This window comes from Larus michahellis, chromosome 9, assembly GCF_964199755.1.
Source record: "Larus michahellis chromosome 9, bLarMic1.1, whole genome shotgun sequence".
NCBI classification, from domain to species: domain Eukaryota; kingdom Metazoa; phylum Chordata; class Aves; order Charadriiformes; family Laridae; genus Larus; species Larus michahellis.
The window spans coordinates 28,243,083-28,270,489 of record NC_133904.1 but is presented as its reverse complement, the minus strand read 5'-3'; the positions used below and the strand labels follow the sequence as shown (position 1 = coordinate 28,270,489).

The window sequence follows — 27,407 nt, the reverse complement described above, 5'->3', positions numbered from 1 at the left end:
TGCGCGGAACGAGGGCCAAAGTGGTGGTTGTGTCCTGGTCCCCTCCCGCAGCCTGCGAGCAAACGGGAGGCAAAAGCCCGGCCACTTTTCAAACTGCACGTCTTGCTTCGGCCTCACGTTGTATCCCGAGATGCAGTTATTTGCTTCCCCCCACATAGGGGGAAAAAAATACAGAGCAGGCATGCAAGGTATACCAGACTGACAAAACTCCTGAAAACATCTGCACATTCTGCCCGAAGTTAATGCTGGTGATTTGCAGAAGTTGGTTTAGAGTGAGTAGGTCAATTCTGATTAAATTGGCCATCTCCCTGGAACGTTTAGTAAAAGCATTGGCTAGTTAAAGATGACGGACCTGTGCTCTCTGAATATGGAACCCTTTACATCAAATGAAGGAAGTCCTTATTATGTCTCTTCCCGAAATCAGATGTTTTATCGGGATTCGGAGGCCAGTTTGTTCAGCTGCATTGCCAGGAGCCCGAGCCGAGAAGCAGGATTAATGCCAGGTAGGCTCCCAGGCAGCCGTCAGGATGGCATGGACGTCTGAATTGCCAGAGTTTTGCTGAAATCAAACTGAAGACCTAAAAATAATCCCGTCTGTATGGTTTTGTGTCCTCTCAGTAGCCCCAGAGCCGGTCCCGGGGTAGAGCCATAGTCTAAAATTTATTTGACAGGAAATACTCTGGGTTCGCGCAGGTGGCTGCTCTGTTCCAATGAAGGTAGCTGCTCAGCAGCCAGCTGTAATCTGAGTAGCGCCGCATCATTTGCAGTTCTGAATTTTAGTTTTCTCAAATGATCTGTATGTTTTGGCAGCTATTTCTTGTGATAATGGATCTTTTTCAATTTCATCAAAAACCGAGGAAAACCACCTGTTATTGTCACATGTTTGTGTACTTTGTGGTGAAACAGTTTTTTAGAAAATATTTATATTTTTACATTTAGAAGGTATTCATTTGGGGTCTGTGTTTGCTCGCGGGCTTATTTTCCAGTGCGCTGGTGGTTCAACTGTTGCTTTATTAGTTGCCTAAATAATGGGTGAAGGCTGAAGGAAACCTGCATGAAGGAAATTAAAGGAGAGGCCACCGTCCTGCCCTTGTGCTGCCATACAGAACATCAGCAAAAAGGAAAATGTTTACTGGTGTGAATATTTTATTAGACTGTGGTTTCGTTTAGATAAAGTATTATGAAGAATTTCTATCTCAGAATTGTGTGGAGAGATCATCTCTCTGTTGGGGTTAAAATGCTACGAGGAACCCTTTGTACGAAGTTGGTGACACAATTCAATTAATGGTACGGTTGCCTCGTTAACTGTCTGTATCACTCCACATAAAAATTCCAGATATAGCTCCAGCTGCTTAAACTGCGAGCAAAGATCACGATTGAGCCTAGAAATTTTTCCTCTAACTTCACGTGTAGTTTTAGGCTCTGCCAGTAAGTTGAAAGATGAATGTAACATACGGATTCATGGAATGACAGACCACCCCGGAATAATTTGATACTTCTCTAAGAGAAGAGATGCAACCTTTGGGGTGGCAACAGTGTTCTCTGTGTTTTCTTCTTGGCAAATATCTCATTTTGTTAGCAGGGTTGTTTTAAGTATAGTGCGTGATAAAGCTGGCTCCTTGCATTTAAAATATTACTTTAATGATACTAAAGCAACCTTTCCCTAGATCAGATAATTACATCCATTCTGGCTTTAAATTTGCTTCTTTCTTACAAGTCCTGTCAAGGCTGCAAGTCATTGCCATACTGGATAGAAAGCAAAATCTACCACAGTTAGTCAAAATTCTCAAAACAGCAGCATAACGGGCGCAATTGTTTAATTTGCAATAAAATACAGTCACATCAATTCATCGCTGTAACTTGTGAGGCAAGAACCAAAAGACCTTTGGAGGTTCATCGGCTCTGCTGGGGTTTCCCTCGGTGGCGGAGGGTTTGCCAAGGAGACCCCGCTGCTCCGTGCCCATTGCCTGCTGCTCCTTGCCCTGGGGCTGCTTGTGCCACGCCAGCAGCTCCACGGGGTGAAAAACGCATCGCTCAGAGGAAAACCGAAGCTGAGTGAACGGTGGCACAGCCCCGCTTGGATGCGATTGGTGGCACAGGCTCAGGTAGAGCTTTCGTGCGGTGTTGCACTGTGGCAAAAGAGCATCTTCTAGGCGCAGAGGTTTGAGTCGTGCCAGCAGTGGTCTCACCGACGCCGCGTCTGGCCGCAGCGTCACCCTCCTTTTCTTACTTGGTGGCTCCTTCCACCTTCTTAGCCATCGTACCCCCCGAGAGCCCATCCTCTGCTGAGCATCTGTTGCTGAGCCTTTTTGGACTTGCAGCATTCAAGAATACAGTCCTTCTCCTAAAAGGTATCTTCATCCTTTGTGTGTAGGTTATGGCCCTGGGCTTGGCTGTGCTAGAGTATCTGCTATTGAAGGGGTCCAGATAGCTTTAGGATAGACTTTCTTTCCCTCTAGAAAAAATGCAGGCTAAAAACTTAAAGGTAAACTCAATTTCTCATGTAACCCAGTGCCCAGGAGTTCAAAATGTCAGAAAAACATTAAATTCCACTCCACTGATGATAAAATCAGAAGCGTCGGCAGTGCTGCCCTGCAGACCAGCTGCTGCTCTAGGCTGGTGATCGCCGCAGGCTGCGGGGGGTCAACCAAAACGTTCTGTACTTCTCGGGAACGACGGAGATTTTCAGCACTCTCAGTTGTGTGACTCTCAGGGTGATACGGATGTCTCCGAGTCATTTGTCTACGTAATTCTGAAGGAAATAAATTAGCAAAAAAAAAAAAAGACATGCATAGCTTTACACTTACTGGTGTGGTATTTCAGGCTAAGAAATACTTTACTTCCTAGGTAAGAGAGAAAGAAGGAAATAATTTAAATTTTTTCCTTCCCTTGGGAATAATGCAATGCAGTAATGTTAAAACTGTATGTAATTGCTTTCTATTTTTGTAAAGCCTGTGGCAGCTATGAAACTTTAAAGTGAATCCTGGGAAGCCTGGTTAGTATAAAATGCTGCAGTTGCAATATGTTAATGGTGCAATGGGGGTAAAAAGACTTGTAGCAGTGGGCAAGGGTAGGCTTTTTTCCACAGCCCACAACAGTGGATTTCCCTGGAACGTGCGAAAGAATCTTCTAAAGCTGGAAAACCTGTCAGAAAGTGACCGCTTTCGGGTACATCTTCTGGGTTGCGGTTTCCCATCGCCTGCTGCCCTGAGTTAGAGCAAGGAAACCTGAGGGAGCGCTGGTACCCAGTGTTGCACTCTTCTCGTTTCGAAAGGCTGTGCCCTCATTTCTCAGGGAATTAGGTGAGGCATCTCCTGGACTTCTGTCGTTGACCATTCCAAGGGTCAGAGCACTACGGGGAGCAGTGGACCACCGTACGGCCTGGAACAGATCCAGAGGGTGGCCAAGAGGTGCTTCGAGCATGGGCTGTGTCGCCGCGTTAACTGCTGGGAAGTTGCGCTTTGCGCTGGGATTGAGAATCATTCAAACATAATGACTTCCTACCATTTGTAGTTCCATTCGTTCAAGGCCTACGAGCAGTTAAAGCGAAACATAAAAGGCAGTAAATATTAGAACCCCAAAAGGAGAAATATTGCATGTGTTTTAGTTTTTGGCCAAGCCAATAAATGATGTTGAAAGAGGCCATATTTGAACAGATAGGCATCTCTAGTAAGAACTGCATCTCTTAACTCTGTTTTTTCTATATATATGCATATGCATATATACATTATATATACGTGTGCGTGTATGTGTATATATATATAAAATGTCATCATGAGCCTAAACCACAAAATACACCCTTATTCTTCCTGTGTGATTTTGAAGGGAGGTTTTTATACCCTTTTATTCCTCTCGATAGATACAAAGCACTGGCTAAACACAACGAATGTGTTCTGAAGCCTGTTCCAAATTCCTGTTCATGGTTGGAAAAGAAATGAGTGCCGCAGCTTACTGTGAGTTTGCCATGAAAAATTTCTGAGGCTACGGGGATGCATTTTGCATAACTCTGGGCTTTATTGTTGGGTAAGCAGGTATTTTGCCACTATTATTCCTGATTTGGCCTGAGTGTTACACTGCATATTCCCAGGAGGCATCCTGGGGCACATCGTGCTACAGAAGTAGTACATATGTACAAGCAATAGTCATTTTTTTTTTTTTTTTAATGTAAATATAGTGAGCCAGTCCATTTGTAGCGTAGGGCGCGTTCGTCTGTGTGTGTACAGACGACTCCTGGCTACCCCAGCTGAGCACAAAAAGCTGGGCAAAGCTCGTCAGATTTTGTTCGAGGCTTTGGGGAGAATCATGGGGTTTGTATCAGCCTCCATCTATTCTGCAGCCCCACAGTTTCTTTTCAGATGCAGGTTCTAACACTTTTTTTCTTTTTCCAGCTCAGTCGTTCTCCTACAATCTGGAGTAATTCTGTTTTACCATTCGATACAATTAATTTTGCTTCCATTTGCTGCGTTTTGGATTATTCAGTCACCTCCTGCTGCAGCGGCTGGTAATTTTTTGACTCTCATGCAGTGAACAGCGCAACGATCCTATATAGCAGTGTTATACAACACTTTCTATCCATAAAACCTCTGACAAAAGCGATTAAATTTCATTGTTGCCATCTTGCTTGATGGAAAGCACAAAAAATTTAAGGGAACTCTCATCCGCCAGCAAATTAGCTCAACACAGAGATGGTCTGCGACTTTGCCAAAATGCTTTTGAGTTTCTGTATTTTGCTGCCAATGGTTTGTGCCCATCTCAGCTGTTCGGTGACAGGCGGGAACTGTGATTTGCTTTTTCATCCCGGCGCAGGAGGTGAAATCCCACCTATGGACCGTGACTCTGGGTTCAATCTGAGTGTTTGACCCACGTTTCCCGTGAAGAATGACAGCATCTCGGGTTCCATGAGATGCTTTTCAGTGTTGGAGGCTGAAGCCATATACACAGGCATCCTGCAGAAGTTTCCTTCTAAGATTTCACACACAGCGTTTTTATCCTGATCAGAGCCAGAAGCTAACGCTGGTCTCAAAGTAATATCATTGCAATAAGCCTTCCAAATGCTTTTCTCTATGAACTTGTCCAGCATAAACTCCTAGCATCCACAAAACGTCTGGAGGCAAAAAAAAATCTGCAGTTTGATTACACGCCGGCTAAAGAAATATCGCCTTTTGTTCTGACCTGCTGCGTTCATCTCATTCCCTTCAGCACTCTCCTGTCTGGTCTAACAACCAGCACATTAAACGTATGACTGATTTTAAGGGCACAGATTAATTCGAGTTTCTTACAAAGAATTTGGGTTTTGCTTACCCAGGTGTTTTGTACCATTTCGTTCTTTCTGGAGCCAAATTTGGACTGAGATGCACGCTTTCCATTGGAAATGCAATCACTAAAGCTTAGAAGTGCTGGGGTCCAAGAATTCATTTCACTCCGTCATCTGCACTTCTAAATATATGGTAATTGCTATTGTTTGTGTATGAAATGAGAGAAAATAGAAGAAATTAGAGAAATGTTACCTTCCGCAGAGAGGGTATTTCTGAGGATAAGATTGTTTTAAAAGTATAACGTCATTAACAGAATTGGTTTTTTTAATCCTTCTTTGCATCTTGGCACAGTCACAGGGCACGTTTCTTGTGTTTTGTACATTTATTTGAAACGTGTTTTGTACATTTATGAGAATTAGAATAAACTTCTTTTTGTACAGATTACTGGCTTTGTAGGCGGTGTAGGTGTTTTTCAAATGCACACACCATGCTTACTTTAAAGTAATTGCATTTTGAGATAGGATATATATTATGCCCTTCCTTTCAAGCTATAGTCATGCATTACAAGCTGCCTTTCTCCAAATTTCCAGAGTGACATTTTATTATTGCAGATCATTTTCGGAAACTTCCTGAGAAAGTAAAACGTCTCTTCATATAACTGCCTTTTCAGCTAGAAGCATAACAGAGTGCCGTGGGACGGTAAAGACTAAAAGGATTAGCCGTTAGGAGGGTGCTCATATCACTCCTGTCTTTAAAGCCATCCTGACAGCTTGCCCGGCAGTAATTCTGGGCAGCGTGACTTTGATCTGATGGTGGCTGTGGTTCCTGCGGTGCCAGGGCTGACAGCAGGCGACACCTACTAACCTCACGCCACGGGTATGAACATTTGCTGTCACTTTTGCTTCTGCTAATCTTTTGGTCGCGGTGCCGTTGCCTCGTTCACATCAACAGCAGAAGTTGTTCCGGGGGGAATCAGTCATGGGAAGTGTTCGGGCAGCTCCAAGGAAGAGGTGAGAGAGGCTGTTCCTCATCGAATACTGCTGAAAAGGTGGTTGCTGTAGAAACCTCTTCCAGGTCTAGCTAATGTCAAGAATCAGACGGTACCCACTGCAGCGCCATAGATCAGACTCCCCCCACGCGCAGGGAGCCTGGCAGCCCTTTCTAGAGACACCGGAGGTTTCCTGGCCATCTGCCTGACAGGGGAGCAGCCATCATCGCCATCGCCATCCCCGTCCCCGTCCCTCCATGCACAGTCAGCATCGCCCCCACGCATGTTCGCAGGGACCACTCTGTCCGGCAGGGCACGCTCCCCGCTGCTTTCCTCCGGGTCTTGCGCTCACAGCTCGCTTCAGCCTGTACCAGAAAGCTGCTCTAGCAACTCAGAGGGACAATTAGTGAGGGGCAAAGCGTGACCGAATGTGGTTTAGCTTGGGCTGGCGGCAGAAGCCTGGGGCTGTACAGGGAGCACAGGTACCACTTGAAGGAGATCGGACTTGTTCTTCCCTGGAGCATTCGCTGAGACATCGTCGGAGAGCCAGCAGACCAGAGGGGTGCTTAGCTGCAGCTCTGAGCTCCGTTGGAGGTTGATGGCAACTAAGCTATTGCAAAACGAGAGCAGGAGGCGCAGAATTTGATCGTAGCTTCATAAAGGCATGAGTCATAATTTAACCAAGTTCAATTCGTTTGTAGAGCAGAGGTGCCTTTTAAAGTAAAGATGCTTCAGCCACAAAATGCTTTACTTATTCCTTTTGATAAGGACCTCTTCAATGCTTGCCGCTTTGGATTTCAGTCCACTTACAGTCCGTCTAGTAGGGGGTGCGAACGTGCTGAAATAAATGGTTTATCTCCCCGGAGCTGAGGTTGTATAGTGTGGGTTTTGTGAGTTACCTCGCGCTTCTTCCATGGGTTTCCCACTGGTAAAATGAGCTCATGTGGCCATCTCCTTCTGCCCTGCTCTTTGTGGAGTTTTCCTGGGCTTCACGGGGACAATTTGTAATAATTTGCTCTGGTTTAGTTCATCTCGGGTTTCTGGGTGTAAGGTATCCTGGGTGTCTCTTGGCAGGGTAATTCCTTTCAAAATATGCTCGCTGAGACTAACGTTTCTCCCTTTCCGTTTGAGATCAGTAGGATGGAGCTGCGTTGTTCTTAATGTAACGTTGATGCTGGAGAGTGATGTTTCTGATCCTTGGGGTAAACTTTGAGAGATTGCTTTAGATATCCGTGTTCTGAATGAAGACACAAGAATATCTCATTATTCAACTATTATGAAGTCTCCCATGTTTTCAGTGGCTATAGATACTGTTGATTTGTTTTGATAAGTGTGTTAGAAGCCCAGAGCTTGGCAGGACACGTTATTGATTCACGCAATCCATTCAGGGCATTAGCATGGGAGTGTCGTTCACAAATCAATTTCTCCGATCTTTAATTTAAATACCAGCGCCCCTTGAGGATCTTTCTGGGTCACTTTTATTCTCAAGCTGTACTTCAGTGCCGAATAAGCTGATTAATAAATGCAGGCCCCCAAATTAGCTGTGTGCCAGCTGCTGCCAGATGTAGCTATCTAGTCCGTTCAGTTTGCTGGCATACTTGTTTCTGTGAAGAGTAATCCTTGGCTCTGTCTACCTTCAAAACAGTTTTCAAATTTCGGCCCCTCAATGCCAGCTGCACTGTAAGGAGACAAGTATTCCTCTGTTATTAAGGCACACCGCCTGGGAAGAGTATTTAAGGTGAAGTAGCGTCATTTAGCTAGTTATTAGGCTGTGTAGAAAAAACTGTCTGCTGCCTTTCTCCTCAGCAGACAGAAACTGAGAAGTACATATCGAGAGAGCTTTAGAAGGGATCGGAGTGAAGTTAATGCCACATAGCACTGTGCAATCCGTCACAAGAATGTTGTGAGGCAATTAGAGGTGAATGTCATATGCGATTGGGTGAGGATATGGGGGGAAGCTTAAGAGCAAGGAACAGAGCTAGAACGGTCACTTGGAGGCACTGCCTAATTAATGTTCCTTTGCCTTCAGCTGCTGGTCATGGAAAACAGATGTGTGGGAACTGGCTACGGGTTTATGGAGTGTCCGGAGAGGTTTCTTTGTCCACCCCTCATGCATGTGCCCCTTAGTGGTATCGTAGAATTAAAATATCCCAACGGTTACTCAGAAATGATGGCCTAGCTTCCCAGATTATTTCCTTTTCTTTTTTCCTTTCATTTCTTTTCTCTCTATGTTTCAGATTATGCTTGGCCTTTGCCTAAACAGTTGTGCCCTATATGGATTTCCCTAGATGTGCTCTTTTCAACTGCATCTATTATGCATCTCTGTGCCATCTCTCTTGATCGGTATGTAGCAATACGCAATCCCATTGAGCACAGCCGCTTCAATTCCCGCACCAAGGCTATTATGAAAATTGCTGCAGTTTGGACCATATCCATAGGTAAGCAATGCGGCTCACGATCTTAACTGTGTCTTAATGAATAATAGTGTTACTCCAATTTTCATTTAGGATTTTCTAAGAGGACACTCAAATTAATTTCCCTGGACTGCATGCCTGAGTATAATAAATGATTACTGGGAAACAGAAGTCTTTCATTGCGGTTGGTCAGTGACCAAAATAAGCCGTCATTTTTCGGAATACCACCGCTTCTGATGCTGAAGCATTGCTGCTGCGTACGTATCGATGGTAACACAGACAAATGGTACTATAAAACTGCCGTGTTAAACAAAGCAGAAAACAGCACTAGCAAAGGCTGCGGGAGCAAAACCCAGGCAGTAGAGCTGACGTGTCGACGCTGCAGTTGCTGCAGTTAAACTCCCTCCAATTCCGGTAGCGGGTGAAGAGAAGCCGCGCAGAGCTAAAGGCAGGCTAACAGCCGGGTGTTTATTGCTCCTGCGCAGCGTTACGGCCGGTGTCGTGTATCTGCCACACTTGGGCTGCTGCTGGTCCTGAGCGACCGAGTTTGGAGTCACAGTAAACGAGGAGCAGGCACAACAGCAGACACTTCGGTATCACTGTGATAAAAAGCAGTAAATAAAGCAGCAGTAAAATAAGGAAGAAAAGGAAAAAGCATAGCAAGATGACTCTGTAATACCAGGAATTATGTGAAGGAAAATATTTTGGGGGGAATTCTTTCAATGTGCTTTATAAAAGGGACGTTTGGGCCAGGGTCAGAAGAATTGCGTGGCCACTTCCTCTGCCGTATTGACTTTTTTGCTGGGATAAAATACAGTCTTAAAAGATTTCATGTTTAATTTTTCTTTTATAAAGCGGTTGTCACTTTCAGCACTGTATTGCAAGGAAAAGCATCTTTCAGGTGCTTGAACTTCGCTTGGTTTTTGCCTGCTTGAAAAGTGGAATATGATTCCAGATGTCCGGGTGCTGCAGGGGCCACTTTTGAAGAAGCTTGCCATGGAAAAAGCCTATGGAAAAAAGCAAAAAAAAATAAAAAATAAGGGAAATGTACTTTCTCTCCTCATGAATATATCAAGAATATCTATTAAAAACAAATTTTCATGTCCGACGAGCCTGCTACGGTTCCTCTAGGTAGTACAATCCACGGTGAAATTGGATTGGGTTTAATCAATTCATTTAAAGGTGGGGTGGGTTTTAATTATTATTTTAAACTGTGCTGCCTGTTTGGCATAGGAGGGAAAGCTGTTGAATTCAGTGCATAAGCAGCCGCGTGCAGGACGCTTGGGCCCATGCGCAGGGCGGTTGCGGGGCGGTGCAGAACCTGCGCCTGTGCTGCGACGCGGGGCAGCGGGAGCCGCCGGGTGAAGCTGCCCCCAGCACTGAGCCGCGCATCGCAAAACCTGGGCTGTAAGACTGTCTGGAGCTAACTTGAAGATTTTTGCCTGTGCTGCCTTACACGTTGCAGACATTTACTGTGTCCAGTTCTGGGCTCCCCGGTTCCAGAAGGACAGGGAACTGCTGGAGAGGGGACAGCAAAGGGCTACCAAGATGCTGAGGGGACTGGAACACCTCTCTCATGGAGAAAGGCTGAGGGATTTGGGTCTCTTCAGTCTGGAAAAAAGACGACTGAGGGGGGATCTTATCAATGCTTATAAATACTGAAAGGGTGGGTGTCAGGGGGATGGGGCCAGGCTCTTCTCAGTGGTGCCCGGGGACAGGACAAGGGGTAACGGGCACAAACTTGAGCATGGGAAGTTCCACATGAACATGAGGAGGAACTTCTTTCCTGTGAGGGTGGCAGAGCCCTGGCACAGGCTGCCCAGAGAGGTGGTGGAGTCTCTGTCTCTGGAGACATTCCAAACTCGCCTGGAGGCGTTCCTGTGCCACCTGCTGTGGGTGACCCTGCTCTGGCAGGGAGTTGGACTGGATCATCTCCAGAGGTCCCTGCCAACCCCTGCCAGTCTGGGATTTTGTGATTCTTTGATATCCTTAGAAATTTTGGCTAGTGCTGGATGCAGCTGCCTGCACAAGCGCCTTGAGGGCTACGTTGTGGTTTGGATTATGGGTCCAAGGAGTAAAGTAAGGCAACGGGTCCTTCATGCATGGTTCACTGAGTAAGCAGACTCATAAGCAAAGCTGGGGCATGACCAAGTAGATGTACAGCCAGCCATAGAACTACCTCTTCCTGGAGTTACTGGGTGGGGAATGGGCTCAGGACAATGAAAATGGAACATTATGGGCTCTGTTGTCCACCATGAACTAAAGTACCTCAGCCAGGATAGGCAAGGTGACTTTGTGCTGCTGTAGAGTGCAAATACCCCTGCCCAGCTTTCTTGCATGATGTCTAGCAAGTCTGCATTTATAATAGGATGTGAAACAGGTGAAATAATGAACATTAAAAGAAATAGCTTGGAAAGGAGGTGGAACGGCACTTTTCTTTCACAGGCACTTTGCTCGTCAGCCCTCAGTAAGGCGATGGGTGCTGCATTTATTCCCCAGCATCCAAAAGTCTTTCTGAAGAAGCTGTGAGCAGCTGCTTGGTGGGATGTTGGCAGTGCATGATGCTTTGGGGGCCAGCCTCGGGCATCGCTCCCCTCCCCAGGCTGGGGATGTGTGACAGCTGTACCCACGTGCCTTCCTCTGCTGGCATCATCGCTGAGAGGGTGTACAGCATCTCTGGGCTTTCTTCATGTTCTGTCCGTTCTCTTTGATGGAGGGGCCCAGGGGAATCTTTGCTTGCATCCCCTTTTTTGAAGATACAGGCAGAATCGATACAGCCCAGACAGTCTGTTCAGGGCACTGAAACGCGGTTGGGTTTCCACCCTTCTCAGTGCATGCAATCAGGCTTACCCATTTACTCGGGCTTTCTCCAGAAGGTTGCATTAAATGGAGAAAGAAAAGTACTCTTGGTGTGTATCTAGCTTATTTTAGCGTAACTATTTTTACTTCGTAAATTAATTTAGAACAGACACAGGAATAAACTGAACATGGACTGAAAGAGAAGGACTCACCCGAAGTGTCTTCAGCTCTTACGTGCTTGTCACTTGGAAAGGCCTGAGGAAATCCCAGGCAATTTTCAAGAGGATGAAATAGGTCAAGTAAATTCACCCTCTCTTCAGCATGAAGAATCACAAAAAAATCTGTGCGTTTCTGCACATGATTAAGTATCGAACTCAAAGCAGCACTTAAGCGTAGGCTGGTCAGTTTGCATTTCCTACATCCTGCTTCAGGGGGACTGAAGAAACTTTTAAATGCATCCCATGCAAAGAATCTTGAATTCAGTTCCTGAATCAGAATTTAAAATAGGAAGTAAAAAGCATGTAATTTATCTTAATTTAGTAGCTTTTGCATTCCATTTGCCTGAAATGTTAATGCTGACAACGAAATGTATAATAGAGGTTCTTTGCTCATTGAGCTATGAATTTGGCGGGTTGCACAAGCCTAGACCTATGATTAGGTTTTTAAGTAGGGGGACAGAACCGAGTCCTCCTGTCTGTTGACAGGAGTTGCTTTATGAGTGAGCCTTTTCCATAGCCCTCTTTCTTCCAGATTAAAGTGCATCCCAGCCAGTTGTCCTGTGTTTTAGCAAAAGTAATCTAGGCAAGACTTCTTGCATTCAGTGGGAGATAAAGAGGGTGCTGTGGAGCGCTGTGAATTTCTGTGATACGTAGCACTGTGCTGAGACTGGAAATAGAAATGTAGGCAACAGAAACATCCACACAATTGCAAATGAAAATAAATTATAAAAGTGAGCTTGCTGGCGGAATCCCGGTGGTGTTGCAAGACTTCAGCTTTGCACAGTTGCAAGTGCAAAGGTTTTCACTAGTAACACGTGGACCCAGAGAGGTGGTGGAGGCCCCATCCCTGGAGACATCCAAGGCCAGGCTGGATGAGGCTCTGAGCAACATGATCTAGTTGAAGATGTCCCTGCTCCCTGCAGGGGGGTTGGACTAGATGGCCTTTAGAGGTCCCTTCCAACCCAACACATTCTGTGATTCTATGATTTAACGATCTCAGGGACTGCCTATATCCTGCTCCGAGGAAGGTGGCCTTGGGCCACCCTGGCCAAGAGAGGAGATCCCCACACAGCTCTCAGCAGGAGCGATGGGGAGCCAGTCAAACTCTAAATGCACGCCGTATAATACAGGAGAAAATAATGGGTAATATTAATATAAAAGAAACATCACTTTGGAAATGTGAATGAAAGCGCTGCAGCGATGTGGAAGGGTGCACGCACATTGCTTCTGATATGAAAAGAAGCAAAATGTTTTAACTCTGAAGCTCCTCGTGGCCCAGCTGTGTGACTGCCAGCACAAAAGGGGTTTTCCGCTGCTTCCTAGAAAGTTCAAGGTTTGGTCAAAATTACACATGCTACCAATTTCCCAGCTCACAGTTGTACATCCCTAGTAGCAGTGTAAATTCAATTTACTTGATAAGTGACTGAGATAAGGCCATCCTTTACATTCTACTCTTTGTATTGGTGCCATAAGCAGACCTCACCTCTTTTGTTTGTTTGTTTGAAAGAAGAATAAGTGACAAAAAAGGGAACGCGCTGTTGAATTATGGTAATACCATGTGTCATGTTAAAATTGGACTTTTTCCTTTTTATTCTCTCTCTAACTCACTAATGATATTATAATTTTGATTTCTGGTAGATATCCAGAGTTTGTATCTATAATAAACCATTCAACTTTAAAAAGGAATTTTACATCCCCATTTAATTTTCCTCCTACTTCATTGTTTTATCGAGATCTATTTATAGAAGTAAGAAAGACGTGTGCTGCAGGGATCAGTAAATACTCATCTCAGATTAAGTGATCTTACGCCTTACAGCTTTCTGCTCCTGCCCCGAGTGTTCCTCCCTCACGCAGACAGGGCAGCCCCACGCGTGCAGGCTGTCCTAATGATGTCCTTAAAGAGCCTCCAGGTACCAGTGAAGCCTGTCTAACTGGGGATAATCCTCGTGGGAAATGACACTCAGTTTGAGGAACGTGCTTGGAGTGGCCCCACCGATATTAAAAGGAATTGTAGTCTCCTTACAGGCTAAGAGCAAGTTGTGCGTGGAGGTAAAGGGGGACCGGAGCAATTCACGTAGGCTCCCTCAGGTCACGGGTTTAGAGCATGGTTAGGGCTTGGGGTTGCATTTCTGCCCATTGGTGTGTCTCTGGGATCAGTGACTTTCTCAGCAAGGCGTTTGTTCGTTCCCGTGGTGGCTTTGCTGATGAGAGGTGCTGGCTCCTGAGCACCCTCTGCTCAGTGCTGGGCAGCAGGTGCTCCCAAGAGACCGGACTCTGGGAGAGGAGCACGCACCCATCAGGCTCTTTGCAGCCTTCAGGCCCTGGTTAGCTAAACCAACCTTTGGACAAGCTTCATGGAAAAAAAATGGCAAAAACACTGCTAACGGAGAAGAGCAGATGAAAGGTCAAAATGTGTTATCAGGATTTTGCTCAAACCTTTCCCGCCAAGCAGGCTGGTTCTGTTTGCGGCCCGTCTCTTGGAGACAAGGAAGCAGTGTTAAGCTAACTATCACCGGCAAAGCAAAAATCAGACAGGCGCCCTTCATCTGCTGGAAAAGGGTACAAATTCCTGACTACAAGCACTGCTTTGGTAGGACAGTAATACTACTGCTGAGAAAGATGGTTGCCTGTTAGTAAAGCCTGAGAGAGGGTGGCATTAGTTTCTCTCCAGATTTGGGGGAAATTTCTATTCATGTATTTCTGCCTTTTTACGTTTAACGTTAAATGTCTGGCAGTGTAGGTTTGACTGAAATTCTTCCCTCATGAGCATGAGGGTCATAGTTGATTATTTCTGTAGGTAGAGGTGCTGCAGTGGTGGCGATCCTGGTGGCTTTTGTTAGCCTCAAGTGAGCGCAGGGGTGGCATTAGCATCACAACCCAGGCTACTACTTGCCTCTGTAGAAGCAGTAGAGCATGTTTGTGCTCATAAAACTTTTTCAGGCCTATCTTCTCGTCGTGGGTGAGACAGAAACCCTTGCTTTATGGTCTAGTGCATGACACTAAGGCTTCATCTGCCTCTTCTTTCCTGTTTGTTTTAATTGACTACAAGGTTACTTTCTCTGAAGACATTATTTTTCTTGAGTGTTTGAGTTGTCGAGAGTTTTGAGTCTTGATTCCCAAAAGGGACATTGATGTCCCTAGCTCATCAGCAAGATTTATCAGGCTGAAGAAGACCACAGCAGTTAACAATAACAAGCTGAGTTCCTCGCAAGGGGACTGCCTTGGGATTTCAGGCACGGGCGCCTGGATTGTTTTGATTTTGTCACCAGATGTCCGTGAAATGTTTTGCCTGGGACAGCGGCAGGTGATGATGGTGTGTGAAGTGTTTTGCACAGAAGATGGATTGAGCATCCCACCACATCTGTCCCCAGGGGCACGGGAGCTGCCAGTGTGTCCTGTTCGAGGTTACTGCTCCTGTTCAGGCATCCCTGTGTGATTTCTTAGGGAAGGCCAGTGTTGGTAGCAGGCATGCTGCCGGCAGGGGTGGGACCCCATCCCCCTGTGTTCAAATGCACCCTTGGAAACACGTGGCTGAGCAAGAGAAGTCATTTAGCCAAATAGAAGGGCAGGAGGGAAAATAATTTATTTCTTCTGTCTTTTACTGGCGTTTGCTGGTTTTCCATCTGGGCTCGGGTTGTTCAGTGCTCTCGCAAGGTTTAAGTAAACGTCGGCAGCTTGTTCAGGCACAGTCAGTAATTACATCCCTCTGTTTGCACTTGTGCTTGTTGCGGGCAGGGAGATCCTTCAAAGTTCAGCTCCTTTTTATCTTTGGCTTTAAACCAATATGAGGCCAGCACTGCTGTTTTATTAGAACAGTTAGATAAAACTAGACCTAATCCAGCCCTGAAGGTGCATTGCTGCTGTATTAGCACAGTAATTAGTCTGCTGACATATGGGGAATATATGGAATTTTTGTGGATTTGAACACTTCAAAAGCCCACGTTCTTCTGTTTGCCTCTGAAGAGCTTTGCTTCCTGAAACCGGTGCCTTTTCTTTCACAGTGCTGTCTGTTGGGATTCACTTCTTGCTGTCTGTTAGTTGTTATTATCGAAACGTGCAGGCATTTGAGAGACACTTCTCTTAAGAAACCGAAGAGATTTGTTTTAGTTTTCTTTTCCCTTCTGTGAGAGGGTTAGGGGAGTCAGTTCCTGTTTCCTCGAAGAGACTTTAATGTTAACGCATAGTTACAGAAGCTATTAACGTTCAAGTGAACGTCTCTTATAGTTGTAACCCACATTTATTTTGTGGAATAATAAATATGAGGTTAAAGATATGGGCTTAAATATGCAGTGATTCGCATGGACAGCAGTGTCCTTGGTTTTGCAGCATAGACTGCTTTTGTGGCAGCCATAGGCTTTGACTGGCACACAGCTCTTTCTCTCCGCTTTTTTTTTTTTTTTTTAAATCATGTATAAATGCCAGGAGGGTGGTAGCAAGGTCCAAAGCCCACCTGCATCAGCAGAGCCCTGGCCATGGACCACAGCGGACTTTGAATCCAGTGCTGACACCAGGAGAGGTGATCCCTTGGCGTTCCCCGCAGCAAAATGTGACCAGCCCTGGGAATCCCACTGATGGAAAAGACAGAGTGAACCCACACCCAGGCCTCTGTTTTCTTTAGTGAGGTTGTTGTCCCTGGAGGAAATGAAATGTCTTCTTGTATAAGAATGTTGTAAGAAAGAATGGAAATTACTTCCTTTCTTAGTGGAAATAACCATCAAAGACTCCATCTTTCCAGTAATCTCTATCAGTCTCATGGGCTTCCACAGAAGAAAACAAGATATTAGACACAAAACCATTACTGGTTTTCATTTAAGTCTCAATTCTGTGAATGTCAATTTGGACTTTTAACCATATTTTTTTTTTTCTGGAGCAAGCTAGTAAATGTTTTACAAAGCCGTATTTGTAGTCATTTGGGTTTCATTTTATTAATTAAGAATCTGTGAACAGCATCTGTTACTCTGTGTCCACAGCATCATCTCAGCCCCCTTTGGTGAACTGTTCTGCTGGCTTAAAAACATCTTTAAAGCTGACAAGAAGCAGTTAGGACAACAACTGTGACTGGATTTGTAATCCGGAGGATCCCTCTCTGTCTTGCTTCCCACTGCTCTGTCAGAGAGAAGATAAAGGAGGGGAGAAGAGAAAACATCACACTCATCTACTCCCTTGTGAACTGCTGTGGTGAAAAGGGTTGTTCTGCTCAAGCTGCTGCCTGGCAGAAGGGTGCAGAGAGCTCCCGGTGTTGTATAGGAGGGACCTGGTTCATAGAATCATAGAAGATTTAGAGTTGGAAGGGACCCTGAAGATCATCTAGTTCCAACACCCCTGCCCTGGGCAGGGACACCTCCCACCAGACCAGGTTGCTCCAAGCCCCGTCCAGCCTGGCCTTGAACCCCTCCAGGGATAGGGCTGAGGCCCCAGCGCTGGAGGCAGCACTGCAGGGGGGTCTCACAGAGCGGAGCAGAGGGGCAGAATCCCCCCCTCGCCCTGCTGCCCACACTGCTGGGGATGCAGCCCAGGATGTGGGGGTTTCTGGGCTGCCAGCACATGTTGCCGGCTCACGTTCTGCTTCTTATCCACCAACACCCCCAAGTCCTTCTCCTCAGGGCTGCTTTCAATCCATGCATTCAATCCTGGATTTGTTCTTGGAATTGCCCCCCACCCAGGTGCAGGACCTTGTACTTGGCCTGGTTGAACTTCATGAGGTTCACACGAGCCCACCTCTCAAGCCTGTCTGACCCCTCTGGATGGCATCCCTTCCCTCCAGCATGTCAGCCACGCCACACAGCTTGGTGTCATCGTCAAACTTGCTGAGGGTGCACTCAATCACACTGACAATGTCGCCAACAAAGGTTTCAAACAGCACTGGTCCCAGTACCGACTCCTGAGTAATGCTTCATGGCTTGCTGGCTGGTGGTGGCTGATTCTTTCTTCTTAGTGGGGCAAAACCGGTTGCCGTAGTCACTGTTCAAACATCAAGCAAGAGGACCAAGTTTGCTCTGGTGACCAAAGTGTGATATGCAATAAGTTTGCAAGTTTTTGGAACAACACCGCCTCCCTTTGGGAATTCACTGCCACATTAGTTAGAAAGGTTTATTTGACACAACTGGAAAATGCCTCTGAGGCTGGAGACCTCAGCTCACTAAATCAGCCTGATGTTTGTGGATAAAGAGTGTGTCAGGTGCAAGGCAAAAGCTCATGAAATGCTCTGCACTGGGGCTCAGAGAGCTGGGCAGCAGTAAAGCCAGACAGCAGTAGGCTTCGGAGCCTCTTGCGCTGGTGTAGTGAGGTCAGCTTTCTCTGACCAACTGACCTTAGTTCTTAAATTATGAACAGTTACAACTGCAGTGTTAGTCCTGTGAGTTGCTTGAGTCAAGTGGAGTTGAATGCCTCCTCCATGCTTGCTCAAACAGCTGAACTCAAGCAAGGCCAGCATTCGTGTTTACCCGTGTTCAGGCGCCATGGGAATGCACAGTCGGCACATGGTAAGCACAGCACGTACTGATCAGCGTAACCTTATTGAAATCAGGGCCAGGGTGTGAACTGTGTCTGCAAGCAGGTATTTGTGCGTTTGGGACTGTGGCAGTAGCAATTTTGCAGTAATTCCCCATGAAGGAAGCCCCTCTGGGGTGTCTGAGACCCTCCACAAGTTTGCCCAAGTTGTGTAACAGACTTAGTTCCCTTTACGGCTGGATTGTGGGGTGGATCAGTGATAATTCTCATATTAAAGAATGTGTTATCATTCTATGATTCTATTATAAGTGCGAGGTGGAAGGAAGCAGTTGGGATGAGGGCAATGCTGCCCCTTCAGCAGTGCTGTAGGCTAGCAGGCAGCTGAATGGGTGTGCGTTGGCAGCTCCTCCGAGGGCATCTCTCTTCCTACTGCTCTTAACGACAGGATTTTCCTGGATTGGAGGACAGACCCGTTGCGCTCTCTCTTCTGTGCTTTTTCAGTTTGAAATCCCACTTTGTTATGAGAGGTGAGGGACACTTTTCCATTCCAGCAGCTGCCTCCTCATTCCGTGTCATCAGTGCTGTGTTATCTCATGCTCATGCAGTGTTTTAGGCTGCCATCAGTGCTCTTGATTTGTATATTTGTCCTATCCCAGAACTAGGCTATTCTTCCCAAATGTACTTTATGTGTGTGACCATGAAGATATCCCGAAACCTCATCTCACTTCCCTTGGCTAAAGCAATAACACTACATTCAATGACTACTTATGAATGAACTGTTATTCATTTTGGAGTTTTATTTCAAAGGGCATGTGTTATAGAGGGCTCTAAAGCATAAAATTATCCATGCAAATGTAATCCCAGTGTAATGCCATTGATTGAGATTTCTTCTTTGTGTAACGACTGCTCTGTCCACCTCTCATCACTTCCCAAGTGTCTGTGGTTTGACCGAGACAAGGCATTAGAAAGGTGTCTTTAATGATAAAGAGTCAATGGCTTGACGGATTGAGTGAGGGATCAATTAGATCAATTAGATATTCACAAGTCCCTGGGCCCCGATGGGATGCACCTGAGAGTGCTGAGGGAGCTGGCGGAAGTCATTGCTGGGCCGCTCTCCATCATCTTTGAAAGGTCCTGGAGAACAGGCGAGGTACCTGAGGACTGGAGGAAAGCCAACGTAACTCCAGTCTTCAAAAAAGGCAAGAAGGAGGAGCCGGGGAACTACGTGCTGGTCAGCCTCACCTCCATCCCTGGAAAGATGATGGAACAGCTCGTTCTGGGCTTCATCTCAAAGCATGTGGAGGGAAAGAAAGCTATCAGAAGTACTCAACATGGATTCACCAAGGGGAAATCATGTCTGACTAATCTGATAGCCTTCTATGATGGCATGACTGGATGGATAGATGAGGGGAGGGCGGTAGATGTGGTCTACCTTGACTTCAGCAAGGCGTTCAACACGGTCTCCCACAGCAACCTCACAGGAAAGCTTAGGAAAAGTGGGCTTGATGAATGGACAGTAAGGTGGATAGATAACTGGTTGAAAGACAGAGCTCAGAGGGTAGTGATTAGGGGCACAGAGTCTAGTTGGAGGTCAGTGATGAGTGGTGTTCCCCAGGGGTCAGTACTGGGCCCAGTCCTCTTCAATATATTCATCAGTGACCTGGATGAGGGGATAGAGTGCACCCTCAGCACATTTGCTGACGACACAAAGCTGGGGGGGAAGTGTGGCTGACACACCAGAAGGCTGTGACACCATCCAGAGAGACCTGGACAGGATGGAGAGCTGGGCAAAGAGGAACCTTATGAAATTCAAGAAGGGCAAGTGTAGAGTGCTGCCCCTGGGGAGGAATAACCCCTGCACCAGGACAGGTTGGGGGTGACCTGCTGGAGAGCAGCTCTGTGGAAAGAGACCTGGGAGTCCTGGTGGACAACAGGATGCCCATGGGGCAGCAATGTGCCCTCGTGGCCAAGAAGGCCAATGGCATCCTGGGGGGCATCGAGAAGAGCGTGGCCAGCAGGTGGAGGGAGGTCATCCTCCCCCTCTGCTCTGCCCTGGGGAGGCCACATCTGGAGTGCTGTGTCCAGTGCTGGGCTCCCCGGTTCCAGAAGGACAGGGAACTGCTGGAGAGGGGACAGCAAAGGGCTACCAAGATGCTGAGGGGACTGGAACACCTCTCTCATGGAGAAAGGCTGAGGGATTTGGGTCTCTTCAGTCTGGAAAAAAGACGACTGAGGGGGGATCTTATCAACGCTTATAAATACTGAAAGGGTGGGTGTCAGGAGGATGGGGCCAGGCTCTTTTCAGTGGTGCCCAGTGACAGGACAAGAGGTAACGGGCACAAACTTGACCATGGGAAGTTCCACCTAAACATGGGGAGGAACTTCTTTCCTGTGAGGGTGGCAGAGCCCTGGCACAGGCTGCCCAGAGAGGTGGTGGAGTCTCCGTCTCTGGAGAGGAGAGTCTCTCCATTCCAAACCCGCCTGGATGCGTTCCTGTGCCACCTGCTGTGGGTGACCCTGCTCTGGCAGGAGGTTGGACTGGATCATCTCCAGAGGTCCCTTCCAACCCCTGCCAGTCTGGGATTCTGTGATTCTATGGGGTGAAAGTTATTGCGGTCACAGGGATTTGGCACAGGCAAGGTGACAGGGGTTAACGTATCAGAGAGGAGGCAACCTCCTTGCCAAGGGTAAGCTGATAAACATGAGCATGTAGAGGGAAAGACGACCGAATCCTGGAACTATTACTCGGGCTAAGGAAGCATATGCTATAATCACAGAAGGCATTTATGATCATTACTTTTCAGAAGAAATTCTTTCACTGGATTACTGGTAAACAGTTTTATGGTAATGACAAATTTCAGATGTTTTCTGCAGAATCCTGAAAACACTTAGCTGGGAATGGGAAAAATGCCCTGGTTAATCTTTTTAGCATGCTAATGCTTCTGTTCAGAAACTCCGAGTCCCAGAGGATTAGGTCCAAGACCTGTACTGTTCGCAGCAACCCCCAAAAAGCAATCCAGACACAACAGTGGCCTCGGCATTGGCTATTTCTCGGGCGAAGGAGCTAAGAAAGGGACTGGCCAGCCCCACGGACGATCTGCGGAGTGAGTGCTCCCAGCCAGCCAGGCAGCCAGGGGGTGGGAAGGGGAGAACAAAAGACATTTTGCTTGTCTCTAACTGCTGGGATGTGCAGGTTTTTTCCTTTCTTAGAAAGGACAGAGAGGAATTTGAAAAGAAACGGAGAAAGATAATCAAAGGCATAAAATGAGTATGACACAAGGAGAGAGTAAATAGAATAGCATTCTTCAGTTCCAAAAGAGATATCAGACAGTAGGGATGATAAAGGTCTGTAAAATCACTGGGAAGGTGGAAAAGGTGACCAGAGAGTGATTATTCACTGTTTCTCGCAGCAGAGGAACTGAGGGGAGTCAAAGGAAATTTAAAATGAGCAAGAAATACTTTGTTCACATGATGAACAGGTAGGTTGTGGAACTCAATGCCGCTGAGCATTGTGGAGTTATGAATGAGATCAAGAACTCACAGAAGATAGGTCTCTCCGAGGTTATTTTCAAAACAAGGTGTGGATGCAACTTCTTGCTATGGAATTTGCTAAGCTGTAATGCTGACAGCTGCCCTGTTTTGTACCACGGCCCTAAAATTCTGGTACCCACCAAAGACAAGAGACAGGGATAGGTGAACCCAGGATGGTCTAACTAGATCTGGCCCACCACGGCTTTTCCATGTTCTCACGTACGCATAGGTTATGGTATTCCAAAATATGTGTTTGCTTTTGTTGGTTTTGGCTGTGCCTAGACAGATCTCTTTGGAAGGTTTCGGGTCTGTCCTGGTGGGGGACCGAGCTCCACAGGTCAAGGGAAAAAAGTTTGGATCTCAGTATGCATGAAAAATATTCAGGTGAGATCCAGTACTTTGGCATGAGTCCTGTGTTCCGTCTTCTTTCTGTCCCCACAGAAAATGCTGTGCCACCAGGATACAAGAGAAACTGCCTTGGCAAGTGCAGTGATTCCCGAGGCTTATTACTCTGCTTAGTGCTTAGGAGTAGCTGGAAGCGGTGCTCTAGTTATTAGCATAATTGAATCATTTAAAGTTTCCTTCCTTTCAGCCAAAAGGTTTGTAGCTGGCGTTCTGCTTTCAGACTGTCGGGCCAATCTGATTACCTGTTTAGTGACGCCTTTTCTACTCTCACGTGGTCTGCTGTCCCCGTTTTTAGCCCTGTGTTCAAGGCAGAGGGATTGGAAGCGGGCAGATGCTGCAGCCTGTTCATTTGACTATGTAGTTGCCTCCTCCAGGGATTCAAGCGGGACTGCCTCTGTGGGACTTCTCACCCTCACGCTGCCTGCGGATGAAGTGCCAGGGCGGGCAGGGCTTGCAGAGACCGCTCTCTGCTTGCACCCAGATGGTCGATAAGGACCCAGAAGGCCAGGAGCTTTTCTTCCACATGTCTGTGATGGCATGGCAAAAGTGGCCATTTTTCTATGAGGATTATTTTAATGCTTTTAAGAAACTTACTTCTGAACCTTCATAGCTGTAATTCTTTTGCATTTTGATAATTTTCCTCTTTAAAGTTTGCTACTATCTACCTTATGTCAGTGATTTCAAAGCTCCCCCCCAAGACTGGCAGGTGTGGAGCGGCTGGCTGGAACAGAGCAGGCTAACGACTGCCTTTTCTACACAAATCGCAATTAATGCCAGAAAAAGAACTCGATAAAGGAGTTACGCTGCATTCGCTGTGTCAGCCGCAGTTCTTCCTGGTGGAGGTTGTTCATACTCTGGATCTGCGCTCCCAGGAGTATCGTTAGACGAGGTTTTCCCTTCCATCTGGGAGCAGTGGCTTCTCTTTCAAACAGCTTTGGTCAGCGGGCTGAATGCGTGCAGGACCTGCATGGTCTCTGCTGGCTCTTTGGAGCCCCGTGCACCAGGTAACCGTCTCTTTTTTGGTCTCGTTCTTCTAGGGATATCTATGCCCATTCCGGTCATTGGTTTGCAGGATGACTCCAGGGTGTTCGTAAACGGGACCTGTGTCCTCAACGACGAGAACTTCGTCCTCATTGGGTCCTTCATGGCATTCTTCATCCCTCTCATCATCATGGTGATCACGTATTGCCTGACCGTCCAGGTGCTGCAGAGACAGGCAACGGTGTTCATGTGTGGAGAGGTGCCCAAGCAGAGGAGGAGCAGCGTAAACTGCCTCAAGAAGGAAAACAACACAGAGAACATTTCGATGCTTCACAATCACGAGGGGGCATCTCACTTGAACTCTCCTGTTAATAAGGAGGCAGTGCTGTTTCGGAAAGGAACTATGCAGTCCATCAACAATGAGCGAAGAGCCTCTAAGGTCCTGGGCATCGTCTTCTTTTTGTTCCTCATCATGTGGTGCCCATTTTTCATCACTAACGTCATGTCTGTCCTTTGCAAGGAAGCCTGCGATAAAGACCTCTTGATCGAACTCCTTGATGTCTTTGTTTGGGTGGGGTATGTTTGCTCTGGGATTAATCCCCTCGTATACACACTCTTCAATAAAACATACCGCAGGGCTTTTTCCAATTACATCCGTTGCCAATACAAGCCCAGTAAAAAATCGGCGCTGCGGCAGAATCAGTGTCTGAATGTTGCTTCAACAGCTTTATATGGGAAAGATCTGACTTTAACTAGTTACCGAAACGGCAACGAACTCAACAGCATGGAACTAGACGAAGTTGAGGAGGGCCTTGAAATGCAACCAGGGACTTCAGAGCTCTCCATAAACAGCTGCAATGTTGTAAGCGAAAGAGTGAGCTGTGTGTAAAGGTGGCTCACAGAGCCTTTTGCTACAGTGCATCTGTAGCCAAAATATATTGTGTAAAAATGTAAGTGTTGGTCAAAGGACGATGTAAATATTGCATTCTGAACAAAGCTTTCTTTTTTTTTAAAGAAAAAAAAGAGTTGTCTTTCCAGTCCAGTACTTAAAATCATATATATTAATATACTGCAGTGAAGTTTAAGGTTCTATATTTACTGTTAATACTAGATCAGAACTATTAGTTACTTTGCATATGTCATGGACAAAATGTTTGAATTCTTCTTCCAGTGCATGAACAAAAATGCTGAATATTTATCTCAGGTGGCATTTGCTGGAGTCCAGAATGGCACGTTAATAGTTATATATCAAATACATGCTATTAGACTTGGTCAGTATAACTTTCTTTTTCAAGTTGACAGTAAATATATACTTTAAATCCTCACCCCTATTTGTGCCGTGTAAAGACTGTACAGGGACCTGGCAGGGAGACATGACGAAAGCGTAGCGGCTGTGCAGGCGCCTGGCCAGACATGTCCTGTTACGTATAGTGGCTTTCTGCCATAGCGGGACAATCTTGCACTTCAAGGGACCTCTGTTCAATTTTGACTCCCTCTCCAATCCTGCCGCTTTCTTTCCCTTCCCCAGGAGGCTGCGGCTCCCCTAAGGAAGGCGGGGAATGCAGTTCTGGTGTGCTTTTGCGATCCTGGCTGGGATCGCTTGCACACTTGGAGAAGAAGCAGGAGAAACGGAGCTCCCCCCAGTTATCTGCTTCAGCCGTTCTATAAATGGAGTGCCTCAGATTTATAAAAAGCCCTCCTTTGGTCTGACAGGTGATCACCAGCTCTGGGATGGAGCGAGCCGTGCCTTCACGGATTGCTTGGATGATCAGGCACTGCCTTCACGGATTGCTTGGATGATCAGGGTCTTCGGCTGACCCGGAGAAGAGCGCTCTGGCTTTGTATGAGCTCTTGTCTTCTCGGTCCTCACATCTATTTAGTCCTTAGCTTGTTTAGCATTTGCTTTTATTTTTTTTAGCATCCTGGGCATTGCAGCGCTGGTGACAAAACAGTGCTTCGGTGCAGAGCGGAAGCTGCTGCGTGTGTGGTGCTGGCCGGGGTCAGGCCGTGCAGTGCAGCGTCCCCCACCACGGGGGATGCTGAGGAGAGGGGCACAGACGAGGGTCCCTGCTCCTTCCTCCTGTCTCGGGCAGGGGTGGGTGGAGCGGGACAGAGAATGTGACCGGAATCATCTGCTGGCGACGTGGTTCAAAAGCAGATGACGAGCAGGGACAGGAAGGAAGCAGACCTGGAGCTAGTCTACACGGAAGATTAATCTGGATTAATTTTTAAATTTGATTTATTCCCTTTCACTCCCAAAGTAAATTATAGTATAGCGTATTAATGCCACTTACATCTGAATGAAAGCATCCACATTGGGATTTAATGCAGTTTAAGTAATCTGCTTTTAGTTCACACCATGTATAATTTGAATTAGTTTCCCTCCGTGTTCCTGCGTAGACAAACCCTCCAAGGCATCGTGTCCTTCTGGCGCTGTGCCTCTGGGGTGATGCCTCTCATGCAGTTTTCCTTGTGTAGGGTATTGTCTAATGCCAGATATCACCCATAAGGTTTTTACATTCTTCGTCAACTAATACACAAATGCCGCAGCGCCCATCTAACACGGATGGTTTTAGCATTGCTGACAGCCTCTGACTATGAAAATCCTCAGAACAGAAAAGTTTACACTAGGCATGGATAGATTGCATTTCACTGACACGAACTGCTTGTACTCTGAGCTTGCTGCGTTCTTCCCACCAAAATTAACTTGTAGCAGAAATGGAAAATTCTGCCGGTGTTTTAGTGTACCCGTTGTGCTGTTGCATTGCTGTGTACAGCAACACCCTTGCTGAGGCCTCTACCGAAACACAGCCTCGGGTTACATCTGCTGCTGGGCTGCTCCCAGCTTGAAGCGTTGAAGTTGATGGTCCCACCGTCTCCCTCACCCTCCTGGGATAAATCCATGGTACTTCCATGCAGGCAGGCGAGGTATCCCTGTGCGGACTGCAGCTTACTGCTTGCAGAAGGCAGCAGGGATGCAGCATGTGCATGTGCCAGCCCGCTGATACCACCACGGGCTTGGATGCTCGGGAATCCGCTCGCCTCTCCAAACGATCTGGTACCCAGTAGGAAAAGGACTGCCCGGAGACACAAGCTTGTGCCTTCAGCGACTGCCCTTTGCTCTGAGTCAGATTTGACTCTCTCAAACAGTACAGAAAAATCAACCAGATCATATTGCTTTTTAAGTTGTTTTTTTTTTGTTTTTTTTCTTCCTTGGGTGAATTTGTAGCGCATCTTTTTCAAACATGTATATGTGTGTGTGTATATATATGTGTGTGTACGTATATATATACATATATATATATATAGAAAAGCCAGCCACAGACTTTGAAAGCATTTAGCAATAAGTTGAATTACAGTAGCTTCTCGCACATGTGTGAATAGGTCATGTGTGAATAGCCCATTTTCCACAGCATCCTCCAACTCGGTGTAAGTCCACACACAGGCATCGTCTTCGCATAGGAGCCTTCCAGTCTCACCCTTGCCGGTTCTATTGTACGGGCAAAAAGGGAACCTACTCTATTTGGGTGTAAATAATGGGAATTGAACTGAGAATTTACAGAATTTTTATAAATGTTTTTAAAAAATTCAGCACCAGAACTGTAAATATGTCAAGCATTGCGACTCAGTTGGACCCGCGCTGATGTGTGTCACTTGTTTAGATAAGCAGACAAGGGGACTGCCTTACGGCGCCTGCGCTCTCTCCCGGCCGTTTCTGCGAGTGGTTAAATACTGTCACTTCCCCACCTTCCTTTGGGTCATTCACATCAGGGTTTTGTGATGCTGCTATTAATTTATTAAAGAAAGTTTGTTGGTTTAATCACTCTTAATTTTTTTTTCATGGTCTATCAGAAAATAAATAAAGGAACGTGCCCTCTCTTCCTTTCATCTGTCCCCAGTTAAAATCTTTCCTGAGTGAAAAATATGTCCTGACCAAAAACCAAACCAACAACAAAAAAATGAGGATAAGGATGAAGATAACTTTCATTTTTACTCCCACACTTGAAGCATGGCCCACAGTTGCTTAATCACAGGAATTAGTGTCAACAAATATCTGAACCCTTCCAACCCCAAAACTTGTTAAATACGCAGGCAGTGATACACTATTCCCCCTCTTCTCCTTGCTCCCTCCAGGAATAACGGTGAAAAATGACATATTTTTTTTAAATTACCTCCATTTGAAGCATGGATTTAGTTCTCTGCAGCTTAACCAAAGTTAAGGTTGTCCCCACAGCGGCTTTGCTTCTCCTGAGCTGCAGTCATTAGCCGTGGCAGTGCCTCCAGAAGCCCTGCCCTGGGGCTGCTGCCGGGAGTATTCGCTGCAGGTTTCGTGTGAGTTCTCAAGCCTCGGCTCAGGTATGGTTCT

At 46.4% G+C, this 27,407-nt stretch overlaps 1 protein-coding gene across 11 annotated transcripts in view; it reads left to right on the top strand.

The window, feature by feature from the left end:
- The window catches only part of HTR2C (5-hydroxytryptamine receptor 2C), a 260,631-nt gene extending 233,713 nt beyond the window's left edge, over positions 1–26,918 (top strand). For 10 of the 11 annotated variants that reach the window (XM_074600886.1, XM_074600895.1, XM_074600887.1 and 7 more), the window contains 2 exons: positions 8,481–8,681; positions 23,098–26,918. In XM_074600886.1, the coding sequence (XP_074456987.1) occupies positions 8,481–8,681; positions 23,098–23,930 (1,034 nt within the window). In that variant the 3' untranslated portion in view covers positions 23,931–26,918. The remainder of the gene's footprint in view (positions 1–8,480; positions 8,682–23,097) is intronic. The other variant, XM_074600897.1, reaches the window with a different exon arrangement.
- The last annotated feature ends 489 nt before the right edge of the window (positions 26,919–27,407 follow it).